The sequence below is a fragment of the Panthera leo genome, chromosome D2 (genome assembly GCF_018350215.1).
Source record: "Panthera leo isolate Ple1 chromosome D2, P.leo_Ple1_pat1.1, whole genome shotgun sequence".
NCBI lineage: Eukaryota > Metazoa > Chordata > Mammalia > Carnivora > Felidae > Panthera > Panthera leo.
The window spans coordinates 71,262,980-71,278,135 of record NC_056689.1 but is presented as its reverse complement, the minus strand read 5'-3'; the positions used below and the strand labels follow the sequence as shown (position 1 = coordinate 71,278,135).

General features: G+C 38.3%; 1 protein-coding gene across 1 annotated transcript in view; it reads right to left on the bottom strand.

The window, feature by feature from the left end:
* TRUB1 (TruB pseudouridine synthase family member 1) overlaps window positions 1–15,156 on the bottom strand; it is a 38,181-nt gene that overhangs the window by 5,297 nt on the left and 17,728 nt on the right. Inside the window, exons 4-6 of the mRNA XM_042908541.1 lie at window positions 13,414–13,495; window positions 2,260–2,332; window positions 764–903 (exon numbers count right to left, since the gene is read on the bottom strand). Coding sequence (XP_042764475.1) covers window positions 764–903; window positions 2,260–2,332; window positions 13,414–13,495 — 295 coding nt within the window. The remainder of the gene's footprint in view (window positions 1–763; window positions 904–2,259; window positions 2,333–13,413; window positions 13,496–15,156) is intronic.

The following is a 15,156-nucleotide window of genomic DNA, read 5'->3' as shown; positions in this document are numbered from 1 at the left end:
CAGCTTTCAATTCTTCACAGCTCATAGATGTTCATGGCTTCAGCTACTACTTTCTGCAACTAAGAGATCATCAAATTCCCAAACAATAGAGACAAACGTTTTGGTTTTTAAATTTATTTCAAATATAAATTGTAGATACATTCAAATTGATAACCTGAATTAAAATGTACCCCATGTGTAAGCAAATACTTGTGCCTTACCCATTGTCTCCACATTGTCAAGATCTTTAGCAGTAACTTGCAGGTAACAAAGAAGGGGGAGAAATAATGACTCTACCCTTAGAATTTCTTGTCCAAAAACTAAAAATGCTTTGTTTTAAAAGGACAAATTAAATTTTAAAGCTGAATGTACACTACCAGGTACTAGCCAAAATGGCGGAACACCCATCCATAAGAGAGTAAAAACACAAGATATAAAATTTTGAAAGTGTATATCCCTTACCTACTCTTTGCCATTAGAGATCGAAGGTATGTTATTTCCAACTTTATAATATAATAGGTATATTACAATATAGAGATATTTATATTATTATATATAAGATAATAAGAAAAGCATTTAGGAGAGCATTTCTGAACTTCCATGTAGCTATCAGTATGTTCATCAAATGTGTTTTCGAAAAGGTATTAACAAATGCTAACCTTGCCTAAATTCAAGTTTAAAAAAATCTCCAATATCCTAGGCATCCATTAAACTACACGAAAGCAGCTGAATGCGAGATAAAAGTACACGTAACTACACGTGATCTCAAGTCTTTCCACCTTACCTAGTGTGAAAAATGGTGGCTGGAATTTCTCAAGGGAGAGACTGTACACCGTAACTGGCCTGGCAGGTTTCGCTTCTACTATTTCACCTCTCTTCATCAAGGTTGAAAGTCTCTGTCCGTCTTTCTTTAATGCAGAATAGCTTGCAAGATGAGGGAGAGAGACAGGGCGTGAAGGAGAGAGAAAAGGTTAAGAAAGAATGAGAGAGCATAACTCCAGATCACCGCATGGAAAGAAAGGATGCCGAGCGGCACTTAAATGGAAAATCTCTCTGACAGGCGGACTCCTTTTTTCCTTCCAATCTGTTCCATGATGGTGCCAGCGATGGAATTCCTAAATCTCTTTGAAGCGAAAGCTTAATCTGGCACCCAATGAGCAATATTGTCAATTTTACCCTTCCACCTTCTCTGTGGAGGTGGTCTATACAAATGTTCGTTCACTGGTCCGGGTTCTGGGTCAAGGACACCGTGACAAGGCCTCTGGTCACAATGGTCTCAACTATGTTTCCTTGAAACAATTTCCATTACAATAATATTCATTTTCACATACGAGTTGTCAAAACATTTCAAAATGCAAAGAAGCAGATAATCTACTTAACAGATCTTAGCTTTGTGTGATAAAATTTTATTAGACTACGAAATCCTTGGAACAGTCCCGGGAAGAAATTTCTAAAACTGCTCTTAAAATAAATTAAACATACTTATATTTTATTTATAACAATAATGATCAAAAATAACCTTTATCCATATCCTACAAAATTTTTAAAACTTCCATTTGAAGCAAAATTATGAAGACCCATTTCCCTGTTAGATATTTCAGCGTTCTTGAAAAAAATCAAGATTTTAAAATAAAAAGTACTAAATGCTAAAAGAACTGTCAGTAACTTTGCCTGACACATAACGATACAGCCATTTTTTTAAAATAAAAAGCAATTTGCTTGAAATGGTAATGTGCACAAAAGATATGGTTAAGTGGTAAATCAATATTCTTATACTTTTAATAAATTATAACTTTCATCTGTCTCATTTGTTGCTGAGAATTGTGAAGCATACGATTCTGGGCCCACAGGAAATGGTCCCGATGCCTGAAAAAAAGTACCCACTGGACTACGAATCACAGCTCTGACAGCGGCACTGGACAGGACCGGGCCCCTCACAGCAGTTCGGGGAAAACTGACCTCTCTGCTCTCCAGACCTGCCCTGAGGCGTGTGGGTGCAAATCACAGAAGCCCATCAGCACTGGCACGGCACGGATGTCAGGCCGTGGCAGCGTCCAGGGCCAGAGGAGACGGCATCGCGCCGCCCCAGAGAGTGCCGGAAGCTCTGCAAGCTGCCTAAGTCAGGCCCACCTCTACTGGAGCAGACGCTGTGTCGGATCAAAACATGCTTCACCATACACAGAAGGAAGCCGTTTTGTTTGTTTGTTTTCTCATTAAAGTGATGTTAAACACTGAAAAATAAAAATTAAACATTTCTTCAAATTCAGTAAGTGAACTTACAGGGGAGGTACCTGCATTATATTCCCAGTAAATTTCTGCAGAATGCCTTCAATATCTTCTTGTGTTATTTTATCTGCCAAAAAATGAAAAAGGTAACAAACAACTACAGAATATGTGCTATTTTCATAGCATTGAACGCTCTGAAATTTCAATTAAATTTTTAAAAAATTTTTTTAATGTTTATTTATTTTTGAGAGAGAGACAGAGCACGAGCAGGGAAGGGGCAGAGAGAGGGGCAGACACAGAATCCGAAGCCGGCTCCAGGCTCTGAGCTGTCAGCACAGAGCCCGACGCAGCTCAAACCCACAAGCTGTGAGCTTATAAGCTGAGCCGAAGTCAGGTGCTTAACTGAGCCACTCAGGAGCCCCTCAATTAAAAATTTTCTATCAACACATATTTGTAGGCCAAATTCTACCGTGTTGAGATGAATAACATACACATTAATGAGATAAGAGGGGGAGAAAGTCTTATACTGTCTAATATTAAGACTAAATTTCCTTTGCTTCAGTTTTTTCTCCAATAAATGACTCCATCATCTTATATGCATTTAGCTGGTGCTTACTACAGCCTTTAGAAAAGCTGAGAAAAATGGGGGATTAGCTATAGAAAAGGTACCACAGCATTAAAAAATGAGGGGATCGGAAAACAAGTAGAAAAATTCATATAAGTTTTTTTTTTTAAATAACTGAAGTATAATTGGCATACAATGCTAATATTAGCTTCAGGTGTGCAATGCAGCGATCTGACATATACATTACGCAGTGCTCGCCACGACAAGTGGTAATGAGCAAAATAGGTGAAGGGTATTAAGAAATACAAGCTTCCAGTTATGAAATAAGTAAATTATGGGAATGAAATGTACAGCATAGAGAATATAGTCAATAATACTGTGGTAACTTCGTATCATGACAGATGGTAAGCATTGTTGTGCACCTGAAACTAATGTAACGCTGAATGTCAAATAAAATATCAATTTAAAAGTTTAATTTAAAAAAAAATATGCTTAAGTTATCTAAGTTTCTCCAGGCATCAAATACCGTAAATAATGTACACAGTATTAAAGATTATTTTTTTCAAGATTAAAAAAAAATTTTTTTTTTATGTTTATTTTTGAGAGAGAGAGAGAGAGAGAGACAGAGACAGAGACAGCATGAGTGGGGGAGGGGCAGAGAGAGAGAGGAAGAACACAGAATCGGAAACAGGCTTCAGGCTCTGCGCTGTCAGCACAGAGCCTGAAGCGGGGCTCGAACCCAAGAACTGCAAGATCATGACCTGAGCTGAAGTCAGATGCTTAACGGACTGAGTCACCCAGGTGCCCCCAGCATTGAAGATTATTAAGTAGCAACCACATCAAAAAGTTTACCTGCTAGTTCTACGGTGGCATAAAACTGACACACATTCAGTTCTGACCCCAAGAAAACTTGTATTTATTTGTCTCCTTCCCTCCTTTCACTGTTTTTGGAATTTCTCTGTTCTTTTTCATCAAACACTCTTAGGAGTCTGACTTTTGCCTCAAAATAAGCCAATGCGAAAAGACAATATACACAGCAAGGATACCATGATTATTAAGCATTTTTTAACAATGATTTTAGAAAATTTGAAGGAAGACATACAAGTTTTCGGTATGTTACTTAATCATGTTTCCAGCCTTTAATACTCTTTCACACAAAATATCAACTGTATTAACTATAAAATATTATTACTATAATAAAGTATAGTTCTATAATTTTAACAAATGAAAACTATAACACATTGAAACTCAGTATTTGGGATTTTCATATTTATAGATGACTATGTATATTTCATATTCAATAATTATAGAAATAGTCTATAACTTGTTGTATAACTAGTCACAGTGAATGGAAAGAAATAACAGCGCTTCTTTTTCACTTTGTAGGACATTTATTTCAACTTCTTATTCTAATACATAGTTACATTTGATTTTACAAAATAACATTAAGCAAAACCTAATTAATGTGCCTTGAATTATCACTGTATCACCAGAAAAAAATTAAAGAACAGCACGGAATACTGTGCCCAGGTTTCAATATCAACACAGCGAGACAGTCTTAACCTCGTGTGACCTTGAGTCTCAAGTCAAACAAAAGACCAGAATCTACTAGACTCAAACAGAGAAGAGCCACAGAACTCAAAAGAATTTCTCCAACACCTGACAGTCCAAAAAGACAGTTCTCAGATGGGTATTCTGTTCATACTGGTTTTCAAACAGATGTAGCTCATGATAGGATAAGGATTTTCCCATGAGAAATTTTTGCTCTACCGCAACATTAAAACAATCACTGGTGCCACCTTAGTGATGCAACGCTTTCAAGTCTAGGCGGCCAATGCTACCACCAAGCACGGCTGCTGAAGAAGTGTCACTGCTGATACCACTGCAGAGCAAATCCCAACGTACTGTTAAGTCCATGGCTTAGCCACACATTTTCAAAATAAGACTAAATGAAACTGAAACGGCTCTCTACTTCTGCTAGGCTGGCCTCTTTCCTAACATTCCTGTGAATGTATACTCCTTTTCCTGCTTCAGTTGTTGTCTTTTACTCACACTCCCCAACATAAGATGACAAGACGTGTTCTTTGTCATTACTTCTGCCAGGGTCTCTTTCTCTGACTTAACATCTCAGGCATTTTAGGTTTGTGCTGTTCATTCTGCAGTTAACCATACACAATTTGTAAATGTTACCTACTATACATAGGCGGGTATTATCTCACCAATTAAATTCCAAGGCCCTTAAAGGCAAAGGCAGCTTTTCTTCTTATATAAGGTACACAATTACAGTGGCACTCAAGACATTCTTGCTGAATCAGCTGAGGAATAATAGAATCTCAAGGTCAAAAGGACATTTAAAAGTCACCCCCCCAAAAAAAAAAAAAAAAAGGGGCGCCTGGGTGGCTCAGTCAGTTGAGCGTCCAACTTCGGCTCAGGTCACGATCTCGCGGTCCGCGAGTTCGAGCCCCGCGTCAGGCTCTGGGCTGATGGCTCAGAGCCTGGAGCCTGCTTCCGATTCTGTGTCTCCCTCTCTCTCTGCCCCTCCCCCATTCATGCTCTGTCTCTCTCTGTCTCAAAAATAAATAAATGTTAAAAAATAAAAATAAAAAAAATAAAATAAAAGTCACCCAGGCCAATGATTCTTCTGAAGTTTGAATCACCAGACAGAAGGTCTATGCAGCAAGTTGTTTTACAATAAAGGTGAATATACTATTTTAGAATAAAATAAGTATTTTTTTATCATATGATTATTATGTTCACTACGTGAGTATGTAGTGAAGCATGCTGGCTATCTCTAAATCTTGCCATTAGTCCAATCCAAATAATAATTATTAACAATAAAGACTCTACCTCCAAAGGATTTAAAAAGAAATGGAGGGGCGCCTGGGTGGCGCAGTCGGTTAAGCGTCGGACTTCAGCCAGGTCGCGATCTCGCGGTCCGTGAGTTCGAGCCCCGCGTCGGGCTCTGGGCTGATGGCTCAGAGCCTGGAGCCTGCTTCTGATTCTGTGCCTCCCTCTCTCTCTGACCCTCCCCCGTTCATGCTCTGTCTCTCTCTGTCCCAAAAATAAATAAAAAACGTTGAAAAAAAATTAAAAAAAAAAAAAAAAAAAGAAATGGAGAATAAAATCTCTAAAGCAATTATATCCAATAACTATCCAAGAAATACATTTGGTAAAAGAAGATGGGTATGATAAAAGTGTCATAGGACTTGGGTAATTATTCTTTGTTTATAATCTTCAATGTGCCAGCAGTATTCATTTGAAAATGATATATTATTTTTAATGTTTATTTTTGAGAGAGATACAGAGCATGAGCAGGAGAGGGGCAGAGAGAGAGAGGGAGACACTGAATCCGAAGCAGGCACCAGGCTCTGAGCTGTCAGCACAGAGCCTGAAGCAGGGCTCAAACTCACAAACTGAGATCATGACCTGAGCTGATGTCCGACACTTAATCAACTGAGCCACTTACATACCCCTGAAATTAATTTTTTTTTTTTTTTGAGAGAGAGAGACAGTGAGCAAGTGGGGGAGGGGCAGAGAGAGAATCCCAAGCAGGCTCCACGCTGGGCATGAAGCCCGATGTCGGGCTTGATCCCACCATTGTGAGATCATGATCATGAGCCAATATCAAGAGTCAGACACTTAAACAACCTAGCCACCCAGGTGCCCGTGAAATTAATTTTAAAAAGTCATTCTCATAAAATTAACATATGTAAGATCATATCACATTATTTGCTTAAAATCTGTTGACTCTACCAGTGAACTTACAACATAATAGTCAATACTTAACTGAACTATGGATTTAAAAACAATATGCAACCATGACAGAGTAACTGTTACTGGATGAGTCCTACCACTATAAACTGTTTAATTGGGAAAATACATAATACACAATTGTTTTCAAACCTTAGACAACAGACAGCTAGGACTATCATCCCTGAGAGAAGAGAAAGAAACAGGCAGGGTCTTTCTGAGGATCACTTGTTTTGCTTGGAGGTACTTTCTGAACTGTGATGTAAGGAAGGGAATCCCAAAAGAGCACTGTAATCTTGCTACTGGAGGCAGCTAGACAGACCTGAGCAGGAGGGGAGAAAGGAGGACGGCAGGTAGGAAACTGCCAGGGACCACCCAGTCTCCACCCAGACATCGCATCATCTTGCATAGACCAAGCTCTTTTGCTACCCTTCTGGAGTGTACTCTCCCTTTGCTAAATAAAACCTTTGTTTAATTCTCTACGGAGTCTCTCGACTGAATTCTTTCCTTCAAGAAGACAAGAACCAAGGAATTTTACAATCCACCAGCCAGTAACAATCTCACTGAATAAAAATCAGAATTTGGGGAAGCAGCAGCAGCTGGAACTTGGGAGAACCAAACAGAGAAGGAGATGTCTACAGGGGTCCACTTGAGCCCAGCTCAATTCCAAGCTGCACATAAGACAGACGCCAGAAAATTAACCAAAGAACTGCCACCAAAGCTCTTGCAAGCTCTTATAAGGTTGGATGAATTCCAACCATCCAGAAGGAAGAAACTTGGCTGAACACACAGGGAATGTGACAGGGACCCCAGAGAAGCCGTGTCTGAGCAGTAGAACTAATGGAGACCTGGAAAAATGCCTACTTCAGATCCACACTGACAAGGAATCTACACAAAAGTGACTCAAATTAGTGAGGTTAGCAAGGGCAAATGACATAAGACCAATATTTAAAAATTAACTCCATTTCTCTATACTAAGAATGAACTATCAGAAACTGAAATTTTTAAAACTCAACTTATAATAGCATTAAAAAATATGGAGTATTTAGGGATTTCATATACAAAAGAAGTGAAAGATCTACATACTGAAAACTACAAAAATATGTCTGATATCATTTCAAAATTAAAAGGTCATAAAGGAATGTTATAAACAACTCTATACCAATAAGTTTGAAAATTTAGGTGAAATGGACAAATTCCTAGGGAAAACATTATCTAGAATGACACAAGAAATAAAAAAAATACTAAATTTTATATTTAGAAAAGAAATCCAATCCATGATTAAAACCTTCCTAACAAAGAAAACCCCAGATGTCTACCAATAAATTCTACCAAACATTTGAAAAAGAAATGATGCCAACCTTACACAAATTCTAGAGAATAAGAGAGAGAATACCACCCCCCCCAACCTATTTTATGAAGTCAGCATAACTCTGATATTAAAACCAGTCAAGGATATTAACAGGAAGGAAAAACAGAAGGTAATCTCATTCATAGACAAAAATGCAAAAATCCTAAACTAAATATTAGCAAACTAAATCCAACAATTTATATAAAGGATAACAGATCATGATCAATTTGGGCTTACTCTAGAAATGTAAAGTTAGTTTAATATTTGAGTAAGGAGAAAAATCAACAGCTAAAGACATAGTATTTGATAAAATTCAATGTGTGCTCATGATATAAAAAATAAATAAATAAAACAGTTGGGGTGCCTAACTGACTCAGTCAGCAGAGCATGTGACTCTTGATCACAGGATTGTTGCGTTCAGGCCTCACACTGGACATAGAGCTTATTTAAAACAAACAGAAGCACCTGGGTGGCTCAGTCGGATAAGCATCCAACTTCGGCTCAGGTCATAATCTCATGATTGGTGGGTTCGATCCCCTCGTCCAACTCTGTGCTGACAGCTCGGAGCCTAGAGCCTGCTTCAGATTCTGTGTCTCCCTCTCTCTCTCTGCCCTTCCCCCTCTGGAGCTCTAGCTCTCTCTCTCTCTCTCTCAAAAATAAATAAAACCTTAAAAAAACTGTTTAAATAAAAAAATAAAAAACAGTAAGTTAGGTACAGAAAGTAACTTTCTTACTTTGAGAAGAAAGCTATAAAAAACCTATAGGGAAAATCTATAAAAAATCAGATACACTTGCTCTTTCAGATATCAAGATCTAGTCTAAAACCATAGTAATTAAGATAGTTCAGTGTTAGCACAAGAATAGACAGACCCGTGTGACAAAATGGAATCCAAACAAACCCATTATCTATAAAGTGTGTGATGGTGACCAAAGAGGCAATGCAGTAGGGAAAAGTGCTGGGCCATACAGGAATATGCATACAAGGCGGGGGGGGGGGGGGGGGGGGGGGGGGGGAGGTGGATTATAGATGTAATGTGAAAGGCAAAACAATAAAGCTTCTGGAATACAGGAAAATATCTTCATGCTTTTGGGGGAGGAATTTTTTTTTTTTAAGTGGGTACCAAAAGGACTGGACTAATCACAAAGGGAAAGACTTAATAAAGTAAACTAAACTTAAGCTAAAAACTTCTGTTTTCCATGACACAATCAAGAGAGGTAGAAAATATGCCACAGGGTAGGAAAAACACACGTAACAAAAGAAGAACACATACCCAGAGTATACAAAGATCTCATACAAATTACAATTTTTAAAAAGGCAACTCAATACAGAAAGAAAAAAAAAAAAAAAAAAAAAACCCAAAAAGCAAATGGGCAAGAGACCTGAACAATACACAAAAGAATATGGCTAAGAAGCCAAAACACATGATAAAATGCTGAATCCCATTAGTAATCAAATTAATACCACAATGAAATAAAACTACACACTCATCAGAATGGCCAACATTAAAAACACTGCTAATGCCATGTGTTGCCCAGGATGTAGAGCAAGTGAAACTCCATTTATTGGTGGTAAAAATCCAAAGTTACACAATTACTTTGAAAATTGTCGATAATTTCCAGTACAGGAGGATTGCCCTATGACCCAGCAATTCCACTTGGGTGTATTTCCAAGAGAAATGAGTACGAGTCCACCAACAAACAGGTACAAAATACACATAGCAGCTTTATTCATAAAGTCCAAACGTCAACAGAAGAATGTTATATATGGAATGCGGCTCGAAAGGAGTTTCTAGGAATCTTCTATTTCTTGCCTGGTAGCTGCATTGAGGTTTGCTTCGTGATACTTCACTGAGCTGTAAATTTAAGTGTCGCTCACTTTTCTTTATTTGTGTAATATTTTATAATAAAAAGGTTTAAATACAAACAAAAGGCACCGCAAGATGACTGATACCTATCTACACAGCAGCCGTACTAGAGCGTGTGCCCTAGTTGTTTAAATTGCAATCTGAGATCCAATTCAACTCCTCGGCTTCCTCCAGGAAGTGTGGGCAGCAAACCACGGTCCGAGAGGAGCCACTCCCATGAGACACATTAGCTACACACACTGGAAAAGACCTTGTAACATCCTATCTTGGGACCTAGGGGTTGCAGTGTTTAGAACAGAGGATTAGCATGAGATACCACTTTCCTTTCACCTTTCTTGCCTCCCAATAAAAAAGCCACAAGAGAGAGAAACCTATTCTCACAGGAGCAGTCAGGCCTTCCCAGAAGCTTGGCTCACATCTAAGATAGCCTGGGAAGCCATGGTCCTCACGCCCTGAGCTCATTGAAGAGCAGATCAACACAATGAAGCCAAGTGTCCGCAGGCCAGCAATTGTGCCCCAGACTTAATACCTGGATGGGGATAAGAAAAGAGCAGCACAAGGTAGGAGGATGCTCTGCCTTTTGTGCGACTCGGCTGCCGTCTTGCCGTCCTCTATTGCCTGCCTTATTTATCCGTACACTGTGCTTTATTCTATATGCCACACGTTGTCCTAGACACCAAGAATATAGTGAGGACCAAAAGAGATAGGTCTCAGCCCCACAGTTTCGGGATTAACACGCAAATGTGTATTTACAAACAGTCAAAAGCTATTTAGGGATAAAGGAAGGTGCGTGAAAGAACAGAAGGGCCCTATTATTAATATGGTTTGAGCTTTGAGTCTACTGAGCCACACTTGTTTTCTTATTCTTCTGAGCGAACTTTCAGGTATCTGAAACAACAGCTAAAAACAGCATTTGTCTAGATAGAACAAAAATGACTTAAGAGCATTCATTTGCCATTTACTGCATACTGCCTTAGTTACCTGACCTATATGTCAGCTGTTCTCAAAAGTCAATTAAAAACTGCATTTTTATTGTTACAGTGATGTGGGAGGGTGGCAACATCAGCGGCATTTAATATTCGAGGACCAGGGATGCTGGATGTCTCACAACATGCAGGACAGGTAGCACGATGAATTGTTCTGTGTATTACATAACTTCTGGACGTCGGCCAGATAGTCACGTGGGTGAAAACCTGTTTAGAATCGCCTGAGGCTAGAATCTAAGACCATTTTCCATTTAAACACAAAAGTTCTCCATAGGACACAAGTTCCTAAAGGACACAGGCGAGGTCTCATTTACCTTCCCCTTGGTACCTGTTTAAGTAGATGACAAACATTTGCTAATTTATTTAAATCACAAAGAAAACTCATGTCAATAAGCAAACCCGATGAGCTGTCATTTTTTCTGGGACTACAAATACTATTCAATAAACTACAGGGAGGTATCCCTTTCAGGGCCTGAAGAAAGTTACTTAGTTTTTCCATGACTTAGTTCAACATATAATCAGATGATTTTAACAAACTAAGTTTTCTTTAAAGTAAGTAAGGTTACACACTGCACAATACAAAGAAGAGTTTTTTTTAACTCCAAAATGCTTAAGGGCAGGAAGAAAGGGTATGTTTAAGTACAGCTAACTCTTGAACAACACAGGGGTTAGGGTTATGGAACCTGCATGAAGTAAAAAACCTATGTATAACTTCTGACTCCCCCAAAACTTAGCTACTAATAGCCTGTTGACTGAAAGCCTTGCCAATAATATAAACAAATGATTAACATATATTTTGTAAATTATATATTATATTATATATAGCTTATAGTAAGCTAGAATGTTTCTAAGGAAATCATAATGAAAACATGTACAGTACTGTATTGTATTTATTTTAAAAAATCATTTATAGGGGTGCCTGGGTGCCTCAGCTGTTTGAGCATCCAACTCTTGATTTCAGCTCAGGTCATGATCCCGAAGGATTGTGGGATTGAGCCCCACATCAGACTCTGTGCTGAGTGTGGAGCTTGCTTAAGATTCTCTCTCTCTCCCTCTATCCCGCTCTTACACTTTCTCTCTCTCTCTCTCTCTAATACATAAATATATATCTATGTATGAATGGATCCACACAAGACAAACCTGTGCTATTCAAGGGTCAACTGTATTTTCATCACCTTGGTCCTATTCTAGTATCCCCTACTCAATGAACTGTCCATCACATGACCAGCTTTAAAACCTAGAAACCTAGGTCATGGTTGACAACGTCATCCCCTTCACTACCCCATCCCATTAAGAAGTCTTATCAATTTCACCTTCTCACCATTTTTATGATTATATAGGTATTTTATATACTCTGGAAATCTCTGACATCATCCTATTGCCCTGTGCTTTTTTAAAAGCTTTCTGGTTGAAAATTATGGTTGGGTTTCCAGTAAGTGAGGGTCTGCTATTTCCTAATAATTTCAAGGAGAATTCAACATCTGTTTCTTTAAAAAATCAACATAAATCAGTGATTTGTCTTTTGATTATGTTGCTTGATTTATCAAGGAGGATCCTAAGTTATATATCAATCTTATCAGGACAAGTGAAGCTACTATGACCAAGGAGAAGGTTGGCCTAAGCACTGGGGCAATACATAATATACAGTAAGTGCATTCGACACAAAACACAGGACAGCCAGATGGCTAAATTAAGAAGGGGTAACATTAAACACAAGCAGAAAACAAAACAAAAAAAACAAACAAACCCCACACAGCAGAAAGCCTACAAATAATTCACGACTGATGACATTGTAATGTAGGTGAACGGACTGTACAAAACGTCAAGGGCTGCATTACGAATAGCGCTGCACTCTGAGAGTTGCTAGGAAACCATCTCACTTATCTATCCTTACTTAAAGGAGGAAAAGAAGGAATGGTAGAAAAATTAAGGTGGGCCCCAGTGAGTTGTGTTTTACTTCCAGAGAAATAGCTTTCCCTCTGTCATATTGTCTTATATGCTGCAAAAGCACAGGAACATAATTAGTTGTAAAGCACTGAACTTGGTGCATTTCAAAAGCTAAGAAATAACTGCAAAATAAGTAAATAAGCCATGGGAGGGCACAGGTAAAATCTAACAAGATAGTGTCTCCGCTTTTTCATTTACTAGGGAAAATGTCCTAATTCCTAGCCATAAATCGTTTTTTGGCAAGAGAATTATTTGGCAGAATTCTGAACACTAAAGGAAACTGATTATAGGAAAAGAGGCAATTATGACAAATGATAAATCTTTATAAACAAACCCATACCAAATAAGCAACGATGTGATCAAAACTGTCAATTTTATTAACCCAAAGAAATGTACTAAAAGCTATCATAATCACTGGTAATATCAGGTAAGAGATTTATTTTTAAAACTCTGAATTCACAGGGGCACCTGGGTGGCTCAGTCGGTTAAGTGTCTGACTTCGGCTCAGGTCATGATCTCATGCTTTGTGAGTTCAAGCCCCACATCAGGCTCTGTGCTGACAGCTCAGAGCCTGGAGCCTGCTTTGGATTCTGTGTGTGTCTCTCTCTCTCTCTGCCCCTCCCCTGCTCACACACTGTATCTCTCTCTCTTAAAAATAAACATTTAAAAAAAAAATTCTGGATTCACAGAAACTTTGTCTAAACGTGAACGAACAAAGAGGACTACGTTAGACGAACATCATACCGTAAGGCTTTTCTTCTGTTACTTTGCCAGTGGAATCTAGCGTGTCAGTAGCTTTCCCCAGCTCCCCAATGGCAGTGTACCTCTAGAGGAAAAGAAGCAAGGGAGAAAAATAGGTCATCAGGTAGAGAAAAACTTACGCATGTCTTAAAGCTTTATACAGAATTTTACTAATCCTACCAACTTGAGACAAAATAAAGGCAAAAATAAGCGACTGCAGCTGTGTTGTTAATTTGTGACATGTGGGAAGCACTTATGTAAACTGAGGAGTGCTCACGAACTTCCCACACCAGCCCACACGACACAGAAGAGCCGGATTTTACTGACAATTATGGCTCATAAACATACGCTTGTTGCAAACCAATTTCTAAGACCAGTTCTGGGAACTGGGAAGTTTTGATTCTGGGAGAAAAATTTCAGATATACCTATGAGTAGAGAGAATGGGACAATGGCGTGGCCAATGGTATGTGGCCATCAGAAGACTCAACAATTCTACCACACATACAATTAAAATTAATTTTAAAATACATACATTTACTACTTCTTACAGGAAATACGAAGACTAATCTTAGTAACTTGGTTAGATGTTTAAACAAAAGCTAAATATGCAGAAAGTGAGCCAAACTACTACAGCAGAGCTGGTGTCCTTAATATTACATGCGTTTTCTTAATAAAGAGAAATAGCTGCTTCTCAAGCTCTCTGAAAGGAAAAAAGTCACATCTAAGAACTGATCGTTCACAGTTAACTGAGGACTATTTTCCTTCTCACCTCAGGGCACATTTGTATTACATACTGTTTATACTACTTTCTTTTGGTCAAATTCAAGTTTTATTTGGAACATCTCATGAAGCAGTGAGAAAAATGCCAGGAATATAATTCCCACTGAAATGATTCTGTAGTTATGTGGACAACTGTTTAAAGAGGAAGCTCAAAGTACTTTGTAGAAATATAAGTTTATTAATGACACGTTTATTATGTTAGCAAAGGAACCAGAGACAAAAATGAGAAAAATATTAGAACTTCAAATTCCCATGAACACGCATTTTCTACCAGTCTAAGTTGCCCGTGGATGAAATCGCCTTCTATTACATAGCTCAAAATAATTTTTTCAAACAATGTAATATAGGAGGGAATGTTCTAATGCATTTGAATTAACTTTTTAAAAATTTCAGAGAAAGACAAATACCCTGTGATTTCACTCATATGTGAAAACAAAACAAACACGGGAAAAAAAAAAGAGACAAAGTGAAAAACAGACTCTTAAATATAGAGAACAAACTGGTGGTTACCAGAGGGAAGGTGGGGGCGGGTATGGGAGAAACAGATAAAGGGCATCAAGAGTACATTTATCATGATGAGCAGAGAGATGTACACAATTGTTGAATCACTGTGTCGTATACCTGAAACTAATATAACACTGGATGCTAACCACACTAGAATTAAAATAAAATTTTAACAGTTCAAAAAAAACGTTTCATTAGTATCGACAAAAATTAGTTTCTTGTAACTAAACAAACAGTCTCATCACCCGAGATGCTCCACTCCTGCTTCCATATTTTGCAACAGTCAACCTGGATTAAGCAAACCATGGAGAGAAGTATATACAGCAGGGTGAATGGGAAGAGTGTGGACTCAAAGGGTTGAATCCTGATGCCATCACAAAAAGTAGATTAAGTGAGCCTTTCATGCTGGAGCCTTGTTTTCCTGATCTTAGAATGGCGATGGTAATAGTACCTCAGGAGGG